This window comes from Mytilus galloprovincialis, chromosome 6 (assembly GCF_965363235.1).
Source record: "Mytilus galloprovincialis chromosome 6, xbMytGall1.hap1.1, whole genome shotgun sequence".
Lineage (NCBI taxonomy): Eukaryota > Metazoa > Mollusca > Bivalvia > Mytilida > Mytilidae > Mytilus > Mytilus galloprovincialis.
The window spans coordinates 101497244-101523678 of record NC_134843.1 but is presented as its reverse complement, the minus strand read 5'-3'; the positions used below and the strand labels follow the sequence as shown (position 1 = coordinate 101523678).

The 26435-nt window shown below is 31.8% G+C and overlaps 1 protein-coding gene across 1 annotated transcript; it reads left to right on the top strand.

The window, feature by feature from the left end:
- The first annotated feature begins 94 nt into the window (after positions 1-94).
- On the top strand, positions 95-11690 carry LOC143078467 (uncharacterized). Its single transcript, XM_076253327.1, has 11 exons — positions 95-229; positions 950-1243; positions 4216-4353; positions 5001-5151; positions 6201-6320; positions 6845-6958; positions 7542-7655; positions 8531-8644; positions 8864-8977; positions 9564-9697; positions 11256-11690. The coding sequence occupies exons 1-11, from the start codon at positions 104-106 to the stop codon at positions 11652-11654; spliced, it is 1818 nt and encodes a 605-aa protein (XP_076109442.1). The 5' UTR covers positions 95-103; the 3' UTR covers positions 11655-11690.
- Positions 11691-26435: the final 14745 nt, after the last annotated feature.

The window sequence follows — 26435 nt, the reverse complement described above, 5'->3', positions numbered from 1 at the left end:
ATGCTCTTGTTCAATCGACTGTTATTCCTAACAAACGACAATGAAAGTTTTAGCTATTGTGTCCCTGATTGTATTTGACTTTGCAGTCGGTATTCCATTACACATGTTTTATCCATATGGTCCTGCAAATGGCGACTCTCGGCTACCTACAGTGGACGATGGAAGTTCTAGTGAGATTTATATCAGTACACCATTTAACTTCTTCGGCAATCGTCATAGATCGCTTTTCGTAAGTTTTAATGTATCCTCCTGCGTACATTTGTAGAATGAAGCTCTTTTGCGCATCAAACAAAATAATGTACTTCGTTCAACACTTTTATACCCTATTAAACTTCATAATAGAAGCATTCAATCCTTAAATTTACTTATCATAAATACCAAGATTGAAATTTTGTGTTTGCGCCAGACGCGCGTTTCGTGTACAATAGACTCATAAGTGACGCTCTAATAAATCAAAGTTTTAAAAGCAAAATAAAGTACCAAAAATTGCTTAAAGTTTTGCCTAATACAGCTGAGGTTATCTATTCCTCTGGTAGAACAGCCATAGTATTTTAAAAATGTAAAGTTTTGTGAACAGTTAATTTATAATTATGACAATACCAGTGACAATTTATGTCAACACAGAAGTGCTGACTACTAGGCTGGAGATATCCTCGGGAAATAAAAATTCTACCTGCAAATTAAATAGATGTAGTGGCATTGAGGACCATCGTCAAAGGTTACATTTCGGAAACAGAAATTGGAGAGCATAGCGCGTAGAAAAATAATGAATTGTATCCTAGCAATAGGCCGTAGAAGATCAAAGTAGCAAGTAGACTGATTCAGCTTCAGTAAAATTATAAAAACGACGAAATAAAATCCATTTATTGGATGTGTATTTATATATTTAATCTAATAGTAAATGTCGACATTTTCTCGTATATTCTTTATAAACTTTTAACAATTGTAGGTGAACACTAATGGTGATATAACTTTTCTGTCGCCTCTAATAACATATTCCCCTGAGGCATTTCCATATCAACAAAATACACAAATTATAGCTCCGTACTGGGGCGATGTTGATACCAGAAACGGAGGCGATATTTGGTTCAGGGAAACACACGACCTAGGTTTACTTCGACGGGCATCAACAGAAATACAAGCTGTATTTCCGGAACAATTGGAGTTTAACGCTACATGGATATTCATTGCAACTTGGAGCAATGTTGCTTTCTATGGTGCTGACCGACATGGAAGATACAGAGTAAGAATAAATAAAAATTAGTATATGCATTTCAAATGACCAATTTTTGGTACATGAAAGCTTTATTAAAAAGTAACATCTTTACATGAAATTCTCAAGAACAATCGATGCATGCTAGTAATTCAACAATGATTCGAATAAGTGACGTAGGAATATGAACTTAAGAATATACGATTTAATTTGCATAAATGAGTATTTTTAATTGGTATTATATTAGATTTTATTTTCTTTCCCATATATGGTCTAAATGGATAGACAAATATTTTTGGTCATATCTATTCGTGCACACGTTTAACTGGTAAAATCAACATTAAGTCAATTATCTGTACGACGTGTTGTCGTTATTTGTACTTTTTTTGGAAGGATTGTGTGTTTGAAGTTGATGTGAGTTATTTGTTGATGTACTAACTGTCCAATACCTTTGGTAATTCCAGATGCCTTTTCTAATGTAATATCAAGTTATAAAGATTAAACACAAAAGTATTTAATTGACAATATAATATTTCTATTATTTAAAAATTTCAAGAAGTCTCTAAATATACTGCTAGAATTTACAGAAAAAAACTTACTTTAAATAAATCATTTGAATTAATCCAACATTAAGAACAGTAACTGTCCCTCCTAGATTTATATATTTCAGTATTACAGCAGAAACACTACATAAAATTTACGACACAAGGGATGATTTAATTTTTCCCTATTGTTAATTTTTTGTGTGGATATTTTGACGGTAATATTTCTTTGGGACCGTCTTGCGGTGTTTATATGTATCCCAAGTCGTTTTCTGTGCTCTTGTCTGCAGTGACGTTTTGGATTTTAAATTAGCGTTATCTACATAAGTGTCATTACAACGGTTTATTCCTTGGTCTTTCAAGTGCTACACGAAACGTCTTTCTAAATTATCAAAATCAATTTTATCAGCAATCAAATCCAGGCTTCAAAGCTATTGTGAAACTTCCTATTCTAGAGGTGGCGTGAATCATATGTTGATACTAAAACATTCCAAAGATCTTTTAGAGTACATACAATCTAAGACTTTTTCATCTCGTAAAAGTATTCAAACATTTGACTTTTCTACACTTTACACAAGTATTCCCCATTCCTAACTAAAAGACAAATTGAAAGAGTTGGTATTGTTTTGCTTCATCAAAAAGAATGGCCAACGTAAATGCAAGTATGTTGTCGTAGGGAGGGATACATCCTACTTTGTAAAGGATCACTCTGATTCAAACAATTTTTTTTCTGAAACTGACATTATTAAGATGCTTGATTTCTTGATTGACAACATATTTGTTACGTTTGAGCACGTGGTTTTCAGCAGACTGTCGGCGTTCTAATTAGAACCAAGTGAGCCCCTCCTGTTTCAAACTTGTTTATTATTATGAGGCTGACTTCGTACAGGAACTTCATAGGAAGAAAGATAAGAAGTAAGCAATATCCTTTAACGTTACTTTCCGCTATATATATGATGTTCTCTCACTAAATAATTCAAAAATAAGCTGACTATGTTGAACGCTTCTATCCCATCGAACTAGAGATAAATGATACAAAAAAAAAGTAAAATCACAAAAATACTGAACTTAGAGGAAAATCAATTCGGAAAGTCCATAATCACATTGCAAAATCAAATAACAAAACGCATCAAAAATGAATGGACAAGAACTGTCATATTCCTGACTTGGTACAGGGATTTTCAAATGTAGAAATTGTTTGATTAAACCTGGTTTTATAGCGCTAACCCTCTCACTTTGATGACAGTCTCATCAAATTCCGTTATATTTACCTTGATGCGTTAACTAAACAGACACAATAAATAAAATAGTCAAAATATGGGTACATCAGCCATCATCGTATAACAATTTTAAAAGGAACAATTTAACAGAACACAAAAACATCTACTATCTACAAACACATTCATTGATTTGTGTGTCTGACGTCAGAACATTTTATACGTACATAGATTTGTCGTTTAATGTGCATACAAACAATTTTAAAATTTACATAGGCAATATTAGCATACACAGTTAAGTCGGCCTCATATCTTGACTTACATCTAGAAATTTACTTTAAGAAAGTCCGAGTCCGAATAGGTAACAAAAGAAATTAAACAAAATGACATTAATGCATAAATTAACAAAGGACTTCTAGCAGTTACAGACATGCCAGCTCCAGACCTCAACCAAACTGATTGAAAGATTATGTCTTCAGCATATGCATATCAAGCACTATCCCTCCTGTAAGGGGTTTAGTATTATATATACCATCATAAAATATATGAGAAGAATATAACACCGTGTCATACCAACAACTAGTTTAAGAATAAATGTGTAATAATACAATGTTGACTGCTGAACCCCTATTTTTGACATTTTTAGCTATTATGTCTGTTTGTTTTGTTCATACATCGTTGTTGTCAGTGTAATGGAATTTTATTCAACTGTCATACCAGTGAGATGTTTATTTAACTATAAAACAGATTTAATCCACCATATTCTCCATCAGAAAATGTGAGTACTAAGTAAAGAATATGACAGTTGTTATCCATTCGTTTGATGTGTTTGTGCTCTTGATTTTTCTATTTGATAAGGGATTGTCCGTTTTGAATTCAGTAATTTCGATATTTTCCTTTTAGCTGCGTTAGGATGAAAATTATAACATAAGATGGACATTCTTATTGAAAGTCCATTTGAAAATGCCTGTACCAAGTCAGGAATATGACAATTCTTGTCCATTCGTTTTTGTTGCGTTTTGTTATTTGATTTTGCCATGTGATTATGGACTTTCCTAATTGATTTTCCTCTAAGTTCAGTATTTTTGTGATTTTACTTTTTAGTTAATTTTGTGACAGTAATCAATTATGACTTATGTTTAAGGTTTATATATTTCCATGAATGAATTCAAAGTTTGTAATCCTATTGGTATATTGACTTTTACTGTCGATAACTGTGCAAGGAAACATTATTTTTTTTCAGCGATGTACATTCCAGTGTGTATTGGTGACTGATGGAATTCACTCATTCGTTATGTTTAATTATTACAAGATGCAGTGGACAACCGGAACTGCTACTAGTGGGGACAGCTCAACAGGGCTTGGAGGCATACCTGCGCAGGTAAACAACTGTAGCAGATATCAGTTAAAATCTGCTAAAAATTTATATGAGTCGACAGGTTTTCAGTTTCAAATCAAATTGAACGAAATAAATAAGTTGAAAAAATAATGGTATTAAATTAGAACAACTGTAAGGATGCCTGTACACACATGAATACAGATGTAATAGTATGTTATATGAATGTCAAAAAGACATTAATCGATGACACCACAAGACGTGTATAATGTTTCCCTCGTTTTTAGTTTGTAACCCGGATTTGTTTTTTCTCAATCGAGATATGGTTTTTGAACAGCGGTATTCTACTGTTGCCCTCAGGGACTTAACATCTTTTTTTTTTATTTGAAAAATAATTGCGAAAAGTGTCGGTCACGCGGCTTTTTTTCAAGCGTTGGCCGTTGGATCGTACAAAAGTTAGTATAGTTATACATTAAAAAGTCCGGTTGATTTAACTTATAGAACACAAAATGATAGAATTAAAAAAAAACAACATCAAATAAGATGATAGCTGTACGAATCAATGTATTTACCGAAAAATGTCACTATATATGTAAAATTAATATCCTTTAGGGGTCCTTTTTAATAGAAGAATAAAATATGAACCGGAGTAAAGTAAAATTTCATTTAAACTTTTTTGTTATGCTTTCTAGGTAGGGTTTGATGCTGGTGACGGCCAACATTATTATGCTGTACAGGGATCTAGAACATCTGATATCATAAATGTTCCATGGAAATCCAATATTGCAACTGCAGGAAAGTTTATATTTCGAGTTGATATGATTACAGTAGAACAGGCTACGTGTGAGTTTTGAAAACTATTGTGCATTTACTAGTTATTTAAAAAAAAATAATTTCAATATGTGTGTCTTTAACCGGACACATTGTTTTCATATAAACAACAACAACAACAGCAATCACAATACTTTATTTTAAGTGAGTTACACAGTTAGCTATATAACTAATATTCCCTTAGGCACTTATGTGATCAATTGAGTTTGTTGTCTAGAAATGTCGCATGAAAAAATAAAGAGTTATAACTGCTTCCATGTAAAGCTTTTTTTTCAATAAAGATTGAAAGTTCTTTGATATTGCCTAAAGTGCTCCTGTATAGCATACACGATTCTTCCGTTCTAAACAATTTGAATTTATAAACGTCTTACGATAGATTAAGAATCTAAAGTGACCACATTCATCGGTTCAGAAAAAAATGAGATGAATGAAAATAGTAACACTTAATAGTACAAATAAAAATGCGCTTTTCGCCAATAAATGTATCTTCTGAAATGATCGAGGACATAGCCAAAACGTATGAAAATTTAAACCGTGTAAAACAAACGTTGCAGATCTGATCAACCAAAAGTATATCCAATATCAAATAACAATGAATAAAGAGCTGTGGTATGATTGCCAATGAGACAACTGTCCACAATAGACCAAATAACGTATACCGCAGTATGCTTAACAGTGGGACATTCAATTATAAGTATAATCCATATTATATAGAAATTACAAAAATCGGACAGGGAATCAGACTTACACATGTACCAAAAGGACATTCACACTCAAAAGTTGCAAATAAACTGACACTGCCATGGCAAAAAAAGAACAATACCAACAGACAAACAAAAGTTCACAAAACACAGCAGAGAAAATTGAAGACTCAGCAAAACAAACCCCATTTAAAAATGGGGTTGATCTCAGGTGGTCCGGAAAAGATAGCCGATCTTGCACTACATGTCTTAAATAATTTCCATAAGACAGAAAACATGTCAGTTGATATAATGACAAATTTTATAGAGGATTCCAATATTTTTCAGTATCACACACATAAATCTATTTTTCTTTCAAAGTAATCAATGAATGTGATAACGAGATATGTCAAAATGAAGGGACTTGTGAAGATTTAGACGGGTTAAATAGGTGGCGCTGTAACTGTATTCCTGGATTTACTAGTAAACATTGTGAAACAGGTAAATATTGGAAATACAAAATATGTTAGCACCCATGCACCAAATATTTAACCATATACAAAAAATACTGAAACAACTGAACACAATAGAAAATAAGCAATAAAAAAAATATACCTAAAGTTTTACCATTATGCCGTTACAATTGACCAAAACTCATTATAGGTCGAGAACTCTCGATATAAAGAGACCATTAATATTTAAAAAAAATCTTTTCTATCGTCCACACAAAGGAAGATTTGTTTCATCTTTATTTACACTGTGACGTTTTAAACGTAAATGGGATATGAGGGTTTTGTAAGTGTTTGGTTAACTGTCTGCTGTTGTAGGCTGATATGCAAACATTAGCTTCTCAAGGAACACCAATAATTGCCAATTCTAAAGTTTTCGTGGCCTGTTAATTGCCCACTCGTACTTTTATTTGACCTTTGGTTTTTTAAAGTAGGGCACATGATATATATATATGTTTGATTTTCATTTATTCTGTAGACACTGTAATCTTAACTTCATCCTACTTTTATTTTCAGACATTAATGAATGTGCAAGCACACCTTGTCAACATAGTGGAAAATGTTTGGATTTGTTGAATGCGTATAGATGTCATTGCAGAGACGGATTTACTGGAAACAGTTGTCAGATAGGTTAGCAAATAATACATTGAACATATCCTTGGTTTTTTTTTATCATTTCATGCATTCAATGGTCCAGGGAGTGTCGAAAAGAAAACGTTCGCAATTCAATTGCGGAACTCATTAGTCCTTATTTCATAGTAGACATTAAGAATAAATGTATATCATAAATAAGCATCAAGTCGAACTGTGTTGCAAATTTTAAATTATCCAATCTTTTCAAATGATAAAATTATTTATCAAATGTATCCAGGTTACTCATGTTAACATATTTAATACTAAGATATTGTTTAATTGTCATTTTTTTAATAATTTTTTTATTTTATTCCATCAAGTTTCTTTTTCAGTCGATTTTTAAGATATCTTTTGAAATATAAATACTGATAAATGACCAGATCAACTAAAAGCAATACATTTACCAATTAACCATTTACATACTCTAAATTTTTAATGGACACAGACACTTTTGTATTACATACGTACAAATTAGCACCATATTTTCTTTGTTAAAAAATGCGAACAACTTTTTATTATAGTTCGTGTTATACGGACGATTTTAACAATTTAATATAAACTTTTCATATTTTCATTCTAGATATAAATGAGTGCGGGAGTAATCCATGTATGCATGGATCAACATGTAGAGATAAGGCTAATTATTATCTGTGCGATTGTCAGTCTGGGTACATAGGTGATATCTGTCAAATAGGTAAAATAGTAATGATGTCAAGGCAATACAAATATTACCTCTATAACACAAACAAAATTATCATTCCTGTGATATTCCAAAACACTCGAAGTAATATTGAATTATAAATAAGAATAGATGTGGTATGAGTGCCAATGAGACAACTCTCTTTCCAAGTCACAATGTATTGAAAGTTAACATTTATATGTCCGGCACACCAGAGTTAACTCAGAGTTTTTTGGAAGGTTCATGTTGTTCGATCGTTCTTTGTGGTGTCTTTGTAATTGCTTCTGTCTCTTTGTCGATTTATTAAGGAGTTTATAGATATAAGAAGATTAGTGCCAATGAGACACTCCAAAGAACTATTGAGCAACGTGAACCTTGCAAAACACTTTGAGTTAACTCTGGTGTGTAGGACTGGTAAGATGTTCCTCCCTTAGCAACGACATTCGTCATGTGACTTCTTATATCAAAATACCATGCTCAGTTGCATATGATGATAAGAAACCACCTAAATTGAATGGATATATGGTCTTATTTAACACCAAGACATTTCCAACACAATGAACCGTCAGTCCGATTAGTTGTCTTACTTGAAAATCTAACCGAATGTTAAAGTGTTGAGGGAAAATGTTTTTGAAATGAACAAAAAGAGACAAAATCACATGAAATAAATTATAAAATACGAAAAATGTAGAATAAAATTTCAAAAACTACCTCGACCAAAAACTTCAACCTGAAAACTTTATCCTGAAGCGGAACAGACTGACGAACGGACGAACGGACGGAAAAACTGATGGACGTACGCACAGAACAGAAAACATAATGCCCATAAATGGGGCATACAAATCTAAGGTAAAGACGAACATTAAACAAATCTTATATATTGATTTCAGACATTGATGAATGTCAGAGCAATCCATGCTACAACAATGCTACTTGTATTGATAAAATATCCGGATGGGACTGTGCCTGTTTACCAGGATATACCGGAAACAGATGTCAGACAGGTAAGTAACAATAAGAATAAGAAATCAATATATTTAACGTTTCCCACTCCTGAATGAAATGTTTAAGTATCTCAGGAGCAACAAATTGATTTGATCGCTCATACATCAAAAGTAAAGACATATATTCACTTTCAAAGTTTACGATCGTAATATTTGTGTTCAGGCAATTTTGTTGGCTTTGTTAATTATAAGTATTAAACTTGTTATATCAATTTTCAGATATAGACGAATGTCAAAGTAGTCCATGTGAAAATAATGGTACATGTGTGGATCTTGTTGATGGTTATGCATGTCTTTGTACAAATGAAACATCCGGACTGAACTGTGAAAAATGTATGTAGATTGGTCATTTATTATTCCTGACTATTTCTGATGTATTATGTATAATCTTAAATCTTATCTAATTGACAAATATATTGTTCAACTTTTGACAAATGTGACATTTTATTTATCATCAAACTGATCCTACACGATCTTATAGTTACCAACCTAAACATTAATTTGAAAGCAGCATACACAACATTAATAATTACAGAATGCTTTAGAGAATGCTTTGACATTGAAATATATAAAAAAAATTGTTATGAAAAACATCAAGGTTAATCATTTCAACTTCTTCAACTGTAGATTCTTTTCTCGGGGCAAATATGAAATTGACAACATTGCTCTCGGCTGAAATGACCAGAACGAAATTAATCAAACATGATTATATTAGCAGTCGAAATCTTCGGTATAGTTTTTTTTTTTTGTTACGACGGAAAGGCAATGACCTCACAAATTTTCTACAATTAGGGCAAAAGGAAAACATAGTGTTGAACAGACAAATATCTGTTTTCAAATTTGGATTATAAGTGTATCAAACGTATATATTTTATATATTTAAAACATATATTTGATTGGTTTTATATGTTTTTCTAAGGGATGGATCATTGTTCATCGAGTCCTTGTCTTCATGATGGTATGTGTACGAATGAGTATGGAGGATTTACATGTAAATGTTTAGAATCTTGGTATGGTGAAAGATGTGGATTTAGAGAAATTAACAGAACTCAGGTAATGAAACCATGAGTTATAATTAGAAGTCTTTTTGAGAAATATCAATTATTAAGCATTTTAAAAAAAATTCCTTAGTTCTATGCATTTTTAATCTACATGAATTTCGTGCTTATTTTTTAAGAAAGTATGGTTTGGTGAAACATCTGAAAACAGAAATACACTACATTTTACTTTTTACATTACATTACAACTGGCATTAACATTTTCTGTACCAGTCTAAATTAGTCTAATCAGAATTACATTATACATAGTTTTATGAACTGGAAATTCATAAACACTTTGTTCCCAATGACGAATAACTGACTACAGTGTAGTAACAACATTAATTGTACCAATTTTTCTGCACTAGATGCGCATTTCGACAATCAATGTCTCTTCAGTGAGACTCGAGGCCAAAATATTTGAAATACAAAGCTAGTTAATAGGAGGAAGAGCTATAAACCAAAAACGACAAAAAAAATATAGCCAAAGTCGGGGAAGGAATCAGATGATTGCAGGTGTTTGACCATCCCAGCGATCAATTTATAATGATAAATGTAGTTTTTATGGACAAGGATACAAAAATTCCCCAGGTACCAAATGAAACATATCTCAACAATCATTTGCCAACAACAACGAACAACACCCATAACGCATAACAAAATCTCCGCAAAGTTGTGTCATAAACCACTTAACCTAGCTATGCATCAAGAAGAACATCATGGTTTCGGTTAGAATAGTTTGATTTTATCGTTTCTATTCACTTTCATTGATACTCGCTTTCAACACTGTAGTCGGGTATCCATGCTGAGTTTATTTACAACCGCTTGGTCGATGCCACTGCTGGTGAAGATTTATTTCCACGAGGGTATCACAAGCCCAGTAGTCAGCACGGTTTGTGTTGACTTGAGTTATAATTGATATGTTTATAATAATAGATTGAATTTTTGAAATAATAAGGCTTTTCTACCTCAGGAATAGATTACCTTAGCTGTATTTGGCAAGCCTTTTAGGGATTTTTGGTCTTCAATGCTCATCAACTTCGTACTTTGTTTCGCCTTTTAAACATTTTTTAATTCGACAGTAACTGATAAGTCTTTTGTAGACGAAACGCGTGTCTGGCGTATATATAAAATTTTAATCCTGGTATCTATTATGAGTTTATTTACAACCAATGGGTCGATGTCACTGCTGGTGAAGATGTATTTCCACGAGGGTATCACAAGCCCAGTAGTCAGTACGTTTGTGTTGACTTGAGTTATCAATGATATGTTCATAATAATAAATTATCTGTTAACAAAATTTTGAATTTTTGAAATACTAAGGCTTTTCTACCTCAGGAATAGATTACTTTAGCTGTATTCAGCAAAAATTTTAGAAATTTTTGGTTTCCACGCTTTTCAACTTCGTACTTTATATGGCCTTTCAAACAGTTTTTAAATAGAGCGTCACAGATGAGTCTTTAGTGGATGAAACGCGCGTCAGGCGTATATATAAAATTTTAATCCCGGTATCTGTGATGAATTTATTCTTTACTAATAGGCACTTCATATTATTCGTTTATTATATTTCAAAGCTGTGTACTGATCTGGAATATACCGAATGCTCCTGCTTTATTCATCAGCTGAAACCAAAACCAAAATCAAACAAAGTATTAATTGGTAGTATAGGATCTTTAATAGGATTGTTTATGACTATTATTTTTTACACTACATGGATGTTATTAAATGGAACTAATCATCAAGAGAATAGGATTGACCCAGAGAAGACAAAAATATTTCCTGATAACCAATCGAAGAAGAAAGAAAATACATCGGGACTTTTTGATAAAAGTCAATTACCAGGCAGTGACATCCGGCAAAAGAAACATCACAACTGTTTTATGGACCATAGTGGGTTCGATTTTTCTAAAATTTATGTAAACAAAGATGGCAGCAAGAGAATCATTAAATGCAGACATCAAAGAGATTCATGACAATGATTGACCTTAAAGTATCTGGGAGGATGGTGTGTGTCTCAATTAAAATCCTTAGAGTTTTTTTTAATAATTTTCTAAATGTACATGTAGTATATATCATCCTTTTATAAAAAGATATAATAAAAATTATTGGTCATCAGGCTTTTTGCATGCTACAGGTTGTGCAAGATTGTCAGATTTTGTATAGATAATGAATGAAAACCCAATTTTGTGTCATAAACAAAACACTGCACCATAGAATTCTGAGATAAACTATGAGGAGATAGCTCTAATAATATGATTTTAGATTAGCGAAAGAAAAAATGGGGTCACCGACCTCAAATATCTTGCTATATAATAAAATTGAATAAATCCCAACACATTCTATTGTAAAAGTTAACTTATCTGAATTATCTCCCCTTACATTTGAGTTTACCCTGATGAGGCAAAGTTGGATAAAAATGAATCCAATTTTTTTTCTGTTTTTATTTCCATAACAAATAAGCTCATATCATTTCGTATACAAAATAACCCTCAGTAGATATTTAATGTTCAATCATAATCCAGATACATCAGACGTCAGTATAAAACATGATAATCCTTCAACTGAATCATCGAATTCTAGATATGATCCATATGGCCATGTTATTTTATGAGACTTAAAATGGTTATAAAACGGACATGAATTTTAATTTCCATCTCAAATAAATTGGAAACCGTGTCGACCGGTCATTAGAGACGCTCTGTCACATTTTTGTAAAATTGTGTATTGGTTACTTACACTTCAAATAAACAACAACACTTAAAATATCGTTCATCTCGGCCTTTTCACGTGTTCAATATTGCAGTGTAAATATTTTGTAGACACCAACTCTCTCCGTACCTGGGAAAGTGATGTTACAATACAACATAAGAATTTTTCAAGTTCAACGCGGAAATTATCTAAAGGAACTCATTTTATGTAAATCCCTTATACCCTGCAATAATTGTCCTCTCTAAATATGAATTTTTTTAGTTTCACACGAGAAACTCTTTACATAAATTTACTACAATAAAGACAACTTGTCGTTCCCAATAGTTAATTTTTCTTTATTGAACGTGTAAGTTCATTTGGCATCATTTTACGGTGTTTATGTATCACAACTCGTTTGCTATGTCCATGTGTACAGTGACATTTTGGATTTCAATTAACTGATAAATTATTAAGTTAGTGATTTCTTTTTTCATTATTTTTCATAGATACAAAAATTGCGCTTGGACGTTTCTCTGTACCTGTAGATATATAAACGTAAAATAACATCCTAATTGTTACGGCGAAGTTGTTTATAAAGTCAGTCAATTATCATATGATCAATTTAAACTAACTGATCCTTTGAATAAACTTATTCCTAAAGGTGATCAATTGAGCACAATTGAAAATTTTTCAAATATTGTTTTTGCTAGTATTAAAACATTACTAAATACATATCGTTATATATGTACAGCTAAGAGTACTATTGATTCTACATCCTGTCGATACAGTTTGCTAAATTTTGGCATTGTGCTACGTTTCTGAGACTGTTAATGACGTCTTTACACTAAATCCATTAGTTGTGTAATGGTGTTTATTTGCGTCTTGGAGAATATGAAGTGTTTTTATTAACTGTAATTGGCTTTGAACTAGCTTAGGTTATTTGGGAGTACTCTTATTTCAATGCTTAATGTAGTCTATAGTGTTTTTTAGTTTTTATAATGGATCTTACCGATCTTTCTAGTACTAAAAAAAATTGCAACTGATTTTTACAGCCTTTTGTAACACTTCTGTCTCAGGTTAAGGGGATGGTGTGAATCCCTAAAACATGTTATAAAACTCTACCACATTATTTTTGCGTCTGTCTCAAGTCAAAAGCATGTGGTTCAGCGATAGTCGTTGTTTCATTTCATTTATAGTTGTTTTGTAACAAATTAGTCCGTTGTTTTTTTAATTGAATTGAATAATAAACTCATCATAGATACCGGGACTAAATTTTGTATATACGCCAGACGCGCGTTTCGTCTACAAAAGACTCATCAGTGACGCTCGAATCCAAAAAAGTTAAAAAGGCCAAATAAAGTACGAAGTTGAAGAGCATTGAGGACCAAAATTACTAAAAGTTTTGCCAAATACATGATACATCATGTCGTTTTTGTTATGGTCTACTATACGGTATAGGTTTTTCATTGTTAAAAGCCGTAAGGCTGCCTATAATTACTTAACTCAACTTCATTTGAACTTTAGTGGATAGTTGTTTCATTGGCAATCATACCACATCACCTTGGTTTTAGATTGTAATCTACACATTGTTGCGGACTGTATGAATAAAGGAATCACAAAAACGTCTGTGAATGAATTATTGGAAAACTGCATATTCTAGTCAACGAAAAAGATGGACGTTTGAACTCGAACTCATCACAAAACAGGGGCGATAGATACCAAAGAGACATTCAAATTCATAAGTCGTCTGTTTTTGCCTCAGATCAATGTACAAAATTAGACAAATATGGCAATTAAAAGCGAGGGACCGTATTACTTCTTAATTTTATTTTCAATGGATTTTTTATTACCTTGTTATGTTTATTTTGTAGACTTAAATAAGATTAATAAAATTCATATAAGATTAAACAACACAAACTATACATGCTGTTCTAAATTCAATCATCATTCGAAACCAAGATGTAGAAATATTTACCGAAACAGGTGATATGATATCATTTATATAAGCGGCTATAAAACTTAAACTTACTGGTGAAATCATTACCATTATGGTAGACATGTTACAAAATTTGCTTTCAGTGTGAAATTATCTTAATTTTACAAAGGCCAGTTTTGTAGGCATACAAATGTTAGCTGTACACTAAACATCTAATTATGAAGATGTATATTGTCACAAGTCGTCAAGAACAATGCAGGTGAAATAACAAGAGAATTGAGAAAATAAAAATATACATTGAGGACTTTATGTGTATCAGCAGAAAGTTCTCAAAAACGAATACATGTTGCTGTAAACATATATGTCCTTGTCAAGAATTCAAAGTTAATTAATATAGACAGGAGGCCGTTTATCGTAAAACAGCATTATCCCTTTAAATGTTATAAAACTACTTTAGAAAAAGACAATGTCTTCTCAAATCCTAAATAATATAAATTTTGTGATGAAAGGTTATATTTAAAAACAAATGAATTTTAAACAATTGAAATATATAAGCTTTGATATTATTTGTAAGCTTTGCAGTTTTAATCATTATTATTTTGTTTACTTTAGTCTTCATGTTCTGTTAATCATTAAACCCTGTTATATATTAATAAAGAAGTGACTCTTATGTAACACATCTATTATGAAATTTTCCTAATTTCCCTATTAAAATACGTTTTTTTTCCTTCATGATGTTGACCGAAATGGGATTGCTGGATATTATTTTGTTAGTTTGGTATTGTTAACAGTTATATTTCTTTCACCGTTTTACTTAAAATTGCAGAAGAAATTTCAATATAAATTACAACAAATGGAAGTTTTTAACGACCTTGACTGTATAGCCAGTTAAGGTCGTTAAAAACTTCCATCTGTTGTAATTTATCAAACTTTCTTAATATCTATCGACAATCAATATTTCCTTCAGTGATTATTGATTAGACGCCAAATTCTTTCGAGTTTGTTGCCAAAGTCTACCGGATCATGGCATTGAAACACAATTAAAACAGAGCACGTGGAGCGCGTGGCAAATGATTGAATTGATAGATCCAGGATATGTGTTTTTTATATCTTCCATTCTTTTCTATTTGTTAAATAATTTTTTCTTGAACAGTTGTTAAATGATTGGTGATTCAAATGTGTTCTTTAAGAAACAGTAATTACTACTTTCCTTCAAGTGCACTTTTGTACATTTTTTCATCTCTGTTTTCTAACTGCGCTGTGCAGTGGCCGAATTTTAATGAGTCTCGTAGTAAAGGTCACTGCATTCGGGAAAATATCGGCGATTTAATATAAGCAAAGACACCATTTTGATAGCAGTTAATTAATTAAGATATTTCTTTTACAATACGTTCTCTTACACTTGCTGCATAGTAAAACTTTGACATTTATAAAACATATTCAACTTATTTTTGGAATTTGAAGTTTCATGTGACTTTAATAGCTTTTATTAAATGAATAAATACCAAATTTTAATCATACATATTTATAGTCATCAATAAGCCAGTATTTTAACAGGACATTTTGACAGCCTCTTTTTCATGTATATTTATTATATAGTCATTTTATAAAACTTACTGTTTGCAAAAGTATGAATTATTCTAAAAAAAAAGTATTTTTTTTTTATCCCAGACAGACAACCCTAGCCGTATTAGGCACAATTTTTGGAACTTTTGGTCCTCAGTGCTCTTCAACTTTGTACTTGTTTTGGTTTTCGATCGTTTTTCATCTGAGCGTCACTGGTTAGACTTGTGTGGACGAAACGCACGTCTGGCGTATTAAATTCTAAACCTGGTACCTTTTGTTAGCTATTATTCGTGTGTTTCTCTGTTCTATATGTTCTCGCATCTATTTGTATTATAGTCCTGTTATGTAATGTTGTGATTTTTGAAGTTATGTTATATTTAACATTGCCATAAAAGCGGGAGGTTTGGAATTCCACAAAACCAGGTTCAACCCACCATTCTTTTTCTTAAAATGTCCTATACCAAGTCAGGAAAATGGCCATTGATAGATGGTATGATAGCCAACGAGACAACTCTCCACAAGAGAACAAAATGACACAGAAATTAACAACTATAGGTCACCGTACGGCCTTCAACAATGAGCAAAACCCATACCGCATAGTCAGCCATAAAAGGCCCCGAAATGAGTATAGTTCGTTTATGTGTGTGTGTTACATTTACGTGTTGTGTCGTAGTTTTCCTCTTATATTTGATGTGTTTCCCTCAGTTTTAGTTTGTAACCCGGATTTGTATTTTTGTCAATCGATTTATGAATTTCGAACAGCGGTATACCATTGTTGCATTTATTTGTTACAATTATGTGATAATTACTATCTTTTTCGTTTGTTCTGTTCATAAAATTGTATAATGTGTTATTCTTAAAAAAAATCAAACATTAGTTTTGGAATTCATTTGTTTTGTTTATTATCAATGAACAGTTATCTCAAAACAACTTGCGAGTTTTTGACCTGTGACTGTCTGTCCTACATTTGTTAAACAATATACATGGTAGTGTATGATCTTAAAGTAGCGAAGAAAAAATTGAATAAAATGTTTTAGAATGTATCTAATGTTAACATTTGTCATGTTATTTGATGAATGTCTATAATACAGAAAAGAGATAACAGGAATTAAAAAAAAACTGGAAAAAAGTCTTTTTTCTTAATAGTTGACTTTATGTCATGGCATTTGGGTAACTTTCTTATAACCTTAACCATAAGCCATTTCATTTTGAATATATTATAAATTAATTTAATTCAAACAAAAATAATTTTGATCATTTTGATAACTAAACTATAAAGATAGTATTTTTGAAAATGTACAATTACTTAATATCTTACGGATTGATACAAAAGATTTCATTTCCTGTTTTGAATAAACTCTCTATTCCATTGATTACTTGTAAATCAAAGGATTGTATAATTCCAACGTCTATTTTGAGATGTATACATAATTTGCATCTTTCAATCAAAAATTTTCCGCTTATTTGGTTTGCAAGCTCTTAAACGATAATTTACGTATTTTGGTCATAATTATGATTTAGCTGTTTATAAATAAAAATAAGAAGATGTGGTATGAGTGACACTGAGACAACTCTTCATCCAAGTCACAATGTGTAAAAAGTAAACAATTAAGGGTCAAAGTACGGCCTTTAACACGAACATTGGCTCATACCGAACATCAAGCTATAAAGAGCCCCAAAATGACTTGTGTAAAACAATTCAAACAGGTAACCAAACGGTAAAAACTATATGAAAAACGAGACTCGAGAAACCACATCAACAAGCGACACCAACTGAACAACAGGTTCCAAATTTAGAACAGGTGCAAACAAATGCAGCGCATTTAAACGTTTCAACAGCCGCCAACCTTCAACCTTACCTGAAGTTGTTTGTTGAATTACAACACAGAAATATCAATTGAAATGGCTTAAGGTAGCACTACAGTCAAAATTTTCAGACTCCAATCAACAGTCTTTAAATATTAATTTCTACAAAACTACTCAATGGATTTTTAATATCTTCAACTCATTTTAAAGCTGAAATATAACTCTTTCTTAATCTATATATAAATTTATTTTTAATTTGATTAATTTCAAAATATAGCTCATTAAATGCCCAAAAAGTGGTCTTCCAACTTGGATGAAAATGGCACATTCATGTCAAATGGTAGTAAAAATTTGTTTTCATCCCTTTAATCAACCATATACAATCACCAAAACCGTGTCTTACTTATTTGATATATGCCTCCAGTAAGAAGATATATTGATTTAACTGCTGGGTTCCAAACCTCATTTAACCTTTCATCTTTGAAGACCTATAAATTCATTTAGAAACAAATTATCCAAAAACTTGGACACGGTATTGTAGAAAATACACCCTTTAATCATATATATCAAAGTCAGGCCAAAGGGGGTAATCATTAAGTTTCTATTTTCATTTTTTCCTTACAATTTTCATGAAAAATTGTTCTGAAAAATGACCTAAAAACTGAATTTCCCCCCTTAGAACCCCTATAAAGATAATATAAATACAAAAATTCCACTGGGAACACCCCAGGAGTGTTCTGATACCATTACTATATCAATAGAACCACACACTTTGTGTCTTTGATGCTCTAATGCTGTAAATTTTGCATTATATGTGAACTGTCCAACACTAACTTGGCATTTGGCGGGAGTTTGACGTCACAGATTTGACCAACATCTGTGATGTAGTAATTAAATATAGACAAAGCTCCGCCTCTTTCCAGACAGTCTAAGATAAGAGAATAACATGATTGACCAGCTGCATATAATCAATGTTTAACATCATTATTCTCTATATATAAAGAATAACTTTCATTTGAATTTAAAAAAAAAAAGAAATAAACTGTCTGAAATAAGCTAGAACATTAAAAGTGTACATCAAAAAACATGTTCATAAAAAGATCAAGAGTTAGACCACACTCTTCTTGAAAATCCACTTTCCCACATGTGTTTTACTTTACACATAAACTGAAAATTAGTTAAAATGCATAAAACTGTATTTAAATGAATAAGACCAAAGAGAAGACATTTATACAGACAGTCAGAGGCTTTCAAAAATACTTTCCCACTCTTTTCCATAGTATTATATTAATTTTATTTCATTTTTTGTAGAATTTTTCCTTTTAGATTTTTCTTTCTCTTTGTTCACTTCCATGTTATTTAAATTATTTTTGTTGCAAAACAATAAGATAAGACTACAATATTTATCTTGTGGTCAGGAATTAACAGCTGGACACTGGTATCAACAGATGATTGACATATTAGCCCCTCCCAAATGCCTATATATTTAGATTAATTACCATGTGCTTTTATTTACATAAGTTCATTATCAATTTACACCCTGTTGTGATATGATAATGACTTTGGGATTTTTACAAACTGTGCAGAATAATTCTTACTTCAAAATTATGTGATAAAAAAAATATCTTCAAAAAATCATCGTTAGACTGTAGTGCTACCTTAACTCAATCAAATAAAACCTACATTTTTTTCGAAAAGGATTTTGTACCCCAGGAAAAAATTACTGAGGCTTTATTTGGCAACACCTTTCGGAATTTTGGCCCTCAATGCTCTTCAACTTCGAACCTTATTTGGCTTTTTTTTATATTTTGGATTCGAGTTTCACTGATGAGTCTTGTATAGACTCTAGTGTCTCTGGCGTAAAACAATTTAATTCTAGTATGTATTATAAGTTTATTCTTGATATTTAATTAAATGATTTTGAAATTTCTTTGCAGAAAATTAAGAGAGATCAATATTCACATATTCATACCAAAGTACTGGATTCTGGGCTTGCGATATCCTAGGAGATTTACGACCATCCAATAGAGATATCAATTAATGAATAAGACACAGATATAAATCATGTTTGTATTTCATAAGTCGACCCACACCTTTTAGTTTTGAATTATATTCTATTTTATTACCTTAGAAATATCTTGAAATGACAAAATACATCTACTTCAAGCATTTCGCTGATTCCTTGCTCAGGTTTGTTTTTTTATTTTGAAAGTTTTTGGTTATATCAGCAGCTCTTAAATATTTGCGTTAGGTTTTGGATTTTGAAATATATTAGCGGGAAAATCATTGCAAAAAATTCATTGTTGAAATGCGCATCTGGTAAAAAAACTGTTTGTCATTGTAAAGGTCATTTTTGCTGTTTGATATTTTTGTTTGTTATTCGTTGTTTATTTGTCGATTAAGCTTCGGAAAGGTTTTGTCTCTGAGCGTGCTAAATATAGATTTCATCAGAATCAGGTTAAGTCAGTAGTTTTATATTAACGTCTATTCTTTTTAAATATTTTGTACTTTGCCATATAATAAAGACAATCCCTGTTTCGGATTCAGTGTATATCATTTTAATATTTAGATTACTAAGTTTGATAAGAATGGAAAGAGTAGGTAAATCAAACAAGAAATTGACCTGTTAGTAGTGATACTTTAAATCTCATAATTATATTTAAATATAAAAGTGCATGTATCTATGACACAGCTAGTTTATAGGTTTTGAACCTTTGTCCTCTGATGAGGAAGTTCATTTTACAAATAATGTCTACAGCAAAAGTGTGTCACTCTAGTCAATTTTTATTGGTACTTTTACAGTGCTACAGAAATGTATATACACTCAATATGAGAGCGGGTTTTACAGTTTTAATTTTCATGCAAGATGAACAGTTTATTCTTTTTGGCCTTATACGTGACTGTACTTATTAATGCAAACATCTGCATTCCATTAGGCATGTTTTATCCATATGGCGATTTTTATGGTGACGGTCAACTGCAGAAAAACGATGATGAAAGTTCTGCTGAAATACATATAAGTACGGCATTTCAGTTTTTCAATGAAAGCCACAGATCACTTTTTGTAAGTACTCAAACAGTTTATATTGAATTTAAATTTATTCCCATAAAATTCTAGCTGAAATCATTTCATATCTTAAAAGGAATATTTCAAAAAAACATTATAGAGCTGAAATCTATATATTTGTTTATTTATTGTAACCCTGTCGTATAATGTTGTCATTTTTTTTGTTATAATTAACACTGCCATTAAAGCGGGAGGTTTGGCATGCCACAAAACCAGGTTCAACCCACCTTTTTTTTTCATTAAATGCCCTCTACCAAGTCAGGAAAGTGGCCATTGTTACATTATAAAATTGAGAATGGAAATGGGGAATGTGTCAAAGAGACAACAACCCGACCAAATAAAAAAACATCTATCGTTCGTTTCTCTGTGTGTTACATTTCGGTGTTGTGTCTCTGTTGTGTAGTTTTCCTCTTATATTTGATACATTTCCCTCAGTTTTAGTTTGTATCCCGGTTTTGTTTTTTTTTCTATCGATTTATGAACTTTGATCAGCGGTAAACTACTGTTATTTGTAAGACATTCATTTGGCCTTTTGTTTTTTGTTTTAGATTCGAGCGTCACTGATGAGTCTTTTGTAGACAAAACGCGCGTCTAGCGTTAATATCAAATTTAATCCTGATATGATGAGTTTGAACTCAAGTCTCTTTTGTAATATTTGATACTGAATTCAGATAATGTTATTCATGTTCAGATAAATAATGTCTAGGATTTTTTGGCAATTCGAAATGATTAATTAAATTCCCCACCGAAATATTTGTAACATATAAATTAAGTATCTTTAAATACATCATATAAATATCATCCGTGTACTTTGGACACATTCTTGTTTATAATATATATTAATACATTTTCGAACCTCCCCTTTATGTTCAAATGATGCATTTGTATTAAAAAATACTAATAATAAGTTAATCAATACAAGGAAATGGTTTGGGCTTAGTGCTATTTAATTGAATAAAATAATAGATACTAGAATTTTAGCCGTGTCCGTTCACTTAATTAATCGTGTTCATGATGTCCCACCTTCCGAGATAAAATAAATATACCCTCTGATTCCAACCGACTTTGTAAGACTAGGACATAAACCTCGTTGTGTCAAATACTAGGAACTAAAGTCAGTCCAGTAAAAGAAATCCATTAACTCTATTCCCGTTTCATTCTCGGTCCAACCAGAGCAATGTCTTAAACACATTTTTCAATATCATTGACTAGTTTAAGACTTTAAATAAAACATGCGATAATACAAAATTCAGAGTAAGGCACGAATAAAGTTTGACGACCGTTACTCCAAAATGCCTTCGGATGAAGCATCTTTCTAGATATCACCAGCGAAATGGAACCCATCTCTTTATAAAAAATCCAAAATCATAAAATTAGCTAGTGTACAATTTTTTCTACAACTTACCAATACGAAAGTTTCCTCGAATCTAAAGAAATATTGTCCAGACGAGATTTATATATCCAAGTTTGTACATTGAGTCTCAAGCACGAAAAAAAAAACGATTCCCGAGAAAAGTGAACGGACAAACAAATTTTATATTATATATCTAAAAATAGAAAAAGGGGAATTTACGATGACCCATAAACGGGATGACCAATAAACGTTACAATATGCATGCATTGGTTCAATAATTTGATAACATCATAATTACAAGAAACTCGTTTCATGTTATGTTAAAAATAATTTGAGCGTTCCTGATGAAGGTAAATCCAGGTAAGCGCTTCGGACGAATGGAATTAACAACGGTTTTTAGCTCACCTGGCCCGAATGACCATGTGAGCTTTTCTCATCACTTTGCGTCCGTCGTCCGTCGTCGTCGTTAAATTTTACAAAAACCTTCTCCTCTGAAACGACTTGACCAAATTAAACCAAACTTGGCCACAATCATCATTTGGGTATTTAGTTTAAAAAATGTGTGGCGTGACCCGGCCAATCAACCAAGATGGCCGCCATGGCTAAAAATAGAACATAGGGGTAAAATGTAGATTTTGGCTTATAACTCTGGAACAAAAGCATTTAAAGCAAATCTGACATTGTCTATTAGGTCAAGATCTATCTGCCCTGAAATTTTCAGACAAATCAGACAACCTGTTGTTGGGTTGCTGCCATCAAATTAGTAATTTTAAGGAAAGTTTTGCAGCTTTTGGTTATTATCTTGAATATTATTATAGATAGAAATAGTCTGTAAACAGCAATAATGTTCAGCAAAGTCAGATTTACAAATAAGTCAATATGATCAAAATTGTCATTTGACCCCTTAAAGAGTTATTGCCCTTTATTGTCAATTTTTAACCATTTTCAAAATTTTTAGTATTCTTTTTAAAAAATCTTCTCCTCTTAAACTACTGAGCCAAATTTAACCAAACTTGGCCACAATCATCATTGGGGTATCTTGTTTAAAAAATGCGTGGCGTGACCCAGCCAACCAACGAAGATGGCCGCAATGTCTAAAAATAGATAATAAGCGTAAAATGTAGATTTTGGCTAATAACTCTGAAACCAAAGCGTTTAGAGCAAATCTTGCAGAAATGATATGAAATTGTTTATTAGGTCAAGATCTATCTGCTCTGAAATTTTCAGACAAATCAGACAACCTGTTGTTGGGTTGCTGCCACCAAATAAGTAATTTTAAGGAAAGTTTTGCAGTTTTTGGTTATTATCTTGAATATTATCATAGAAAAAGATAAACTGTAAACAGCAATAACGTTTAGCAAAAAAAGATCTACAAATACGTAAACATGACCAACATTTTCAGTTAACCTCTTAAGGAGTTATTGTCCTTTATAGTAAATTTTTAACCATTTTTCTAAAATTTTAGTATTCTTTTAAAAAATCTTCTCCTCTGAAACTACTGGGCTTAATTTAACCAAATTTGGCCACAACCATCATTGGGGTATCTAGTTCAAAAAATGTGTCCGATGACTCGGCCTACCAACCAAGATGGCCACCATGGCTAAAAATAGTACATAGGGGTGAAATGTTGAATTTGGCTTATATCTCTGAAACCAAAGCATTTAGAGCAAATCTGATGGAAATTACATTGTTTATTAGAACAAGATCTATATGCCCTGAAATTTTCAGACAAATCAAACAACCCCTTGTTGGGTTGCTGCCCCCTAATAAGTAATTTTAAATAAAATTTTGCAGTTTTTGGTTATTATCTTGAATATTATTATAGATAGAGACAAACTGTAAGCAGGCATAATGTTCAGCAAAATAAGATCTACAAGTAAGTCAACATGACCAAAATTGTCAATTGACCCCTTTAGGAGTTATTGCCTTTATAGTTAATTGTTAACAATTTTCATAAATTTTTGTGATATTTTCGACTGTAATGACTGGGCCAAGTTCATTATAGATAGAGATAATTGTAGCAACAAGAATGTTCAGTAAAGTAAGATCTACAAACACATCACCATCTTCAAAACTCAATTTTGTCATGAATTTATCTGTGTCCATTGTTTAATATACACAAAGACCAAGGTGAGCGACACAGGCTCTTGAGAGCCTCTAGTTTTCTTCATTTTTTGTGGCAAAATACAGGATTATTCGACAGGTAAATCATACTTGGTATGCCTATTAATATAAAATGAAATGGTTGACATGTTTAATATTATAAATACTAACCGATGTTCAGACCGTTGATGAATGAACAGGTTTAAAATATGTCAATCTAGGATTCTAATTGGACATAGTAAACATAATTGAACAACGGAGCAAAGGGAAGCCAAAAAAATTTCAATATTTGAAAAACAGGATGAAATATGTCTTGCTAAGTGCTTCCATATAAAATGAAGTTTTATTGAAACGTATACTATTTCAGAATATTATGTACTAATTCATCCAATATAAGGAAGTCTTTATAAAAGCATAATCATCTATATCTAATATAAAATAAACCTATGCAAACCAATCAATATAAATAATACTATACTACTATGTTTTTGTAGGTGAACACAAACGGAGATTTAACTTTTATTTCGGCACTACCCAGCTATACTCCGGAGTCGTTTCCATTTCAACAAAATGCTAGCATTATTGCGACGTACTGGGCCGATGTTGACACAAGGACAGTAGGCGATGTCTGGTACAGGGAAACAAATAACACAACATTACTTCTACGAGTATCCAGTGAAATACAATCTACCTTTCCACTGCAGTCAAAATTTAATGCGAGCTGGATTTTTATAACGACATGGGATAATGTTGGTTTTTATGGAGCCGATGAAGTTGGTCAAACAAAAGTATTATATTTGAATATTTGTGATTCTTGACTACTCAGCAAACTAATATTTTGAACATTTTATTTTGCCTATGATAAAGTACTTTCCGTTTAGTATTTCTGTTATATTACTTTTCCTACCTCGGCGATTGCTCCGTAGAAAATTTAAAAAGCACATCTGTGGAATGTGAAAGTGTTGAAGTATGGGGGAAAGATACCAGAGGGACAGTTAAACTCATAGATGTAAAATAAACAGACAACGCCATGCCTAAAAAATAAAAAAAGACAAATAGACAAATAACAGTACACAAGGCACAACATATAAATATAAAGACTAAGCAACACGAACCCCACCAAAAACTGTGGGTGACGTCAGGTGCTCCGGAAGGGTAAGCATAACCTTCTCCACATGTGGCACCCGTTGTGTAATATACAAGGTAATATATGTTTTATTATACTTTCTCCTTCCCTCTTTCTCTCTCTCTCTTTCCGTATCGATGTATCAAAGATACCAGGCTTGGATTGGAATTTGGTACGAAAGACGACCATTTCGTCTGCATAAAACTTATTATGCGGTTGTCATTTGTTTACGGTTTGTATGCAGATTTTATACATAAATTATATCTTCGCTCCTCTTTTTCTACCGTTTGGTTTTTTATGAATTTTTCACATTTTTTCATCCTGAGACCTTTTGAAGGTTACAACACGGTATTGGGTTTGTTTGTTATTGACGTATAATTGTTTATATGGACAGTTACCTCATCAGAAATCAGACAAAATCTCCTTGTTCTTATATATCAACGAATCTTAAAATGTTATTATATAAAATTTTCAAAATTGAATTTGCAGTGTTTTAATGATTTTCAGAGATGTTCGTTTCAATGCATCCTTGCAACAGATGGGAGATATTCATTTGTTGTTTTCAATTATAATCTGACGCAATGGACAACTGGAACAGCCAGTGGTGGGAACTCATCTAATGGTGTTGGAGGTACTCCTGCCCAGGTAACTATAATATTCAATGTTACGTCAAACATATTAAAAATAATAATATAGCCCTCGTATATGAGTCTTTTAAACAGAACTACTCTAGTAATATTCAATGGTTGAGCTGTTTGTAGACAGTAATGTAAAACATAATTATAAATATTGATACCTTAAACAATTTAGAAAAATAAAGGCTACAGTAGTATACCGCTGTTAAATAATCATAATCAAATTAAGCAAACACAAATCAGAGTAAATAACGAAAACCGAGGGAACCACATCAACTATAAGAGGAAAACAACGGAAACACTTAACTACAACAAAAGCAACCGCCAACAAAGAAACGGACTGTAGATAACAACTGCCATATTCCTGACTTCATACAGACATTTTACTTGTTTGGCTTTATAAATATTTTGATGAGTCTTATGTAGAACAAACGCGCGTCTGGCGTATTCAAATATAATCCTGGTACCTGTGA

Coding starts and splice junctions, on each gene's coding strand:
- LOC143078467 (XM_076253327.1), top strand. CDS start 104: ATGTTTTATCCATATGGTCCTGCAAATGGCGACTCTCGGCTACCTACA. Junction 1,244..4,215: donor ACCGACATGGAAGATACAGA/GTAAGAATAAAT, acceptor ATTTTTTTTCAG/CGATGTACATTCCAGTGTGT. Junction 9,698..11,255: donor GAGAAATTAACAGAACTCAG/GTAATGAAACCA, acceptor TATATTTCAAAG/CTGTGTACTGATCTGGAATA.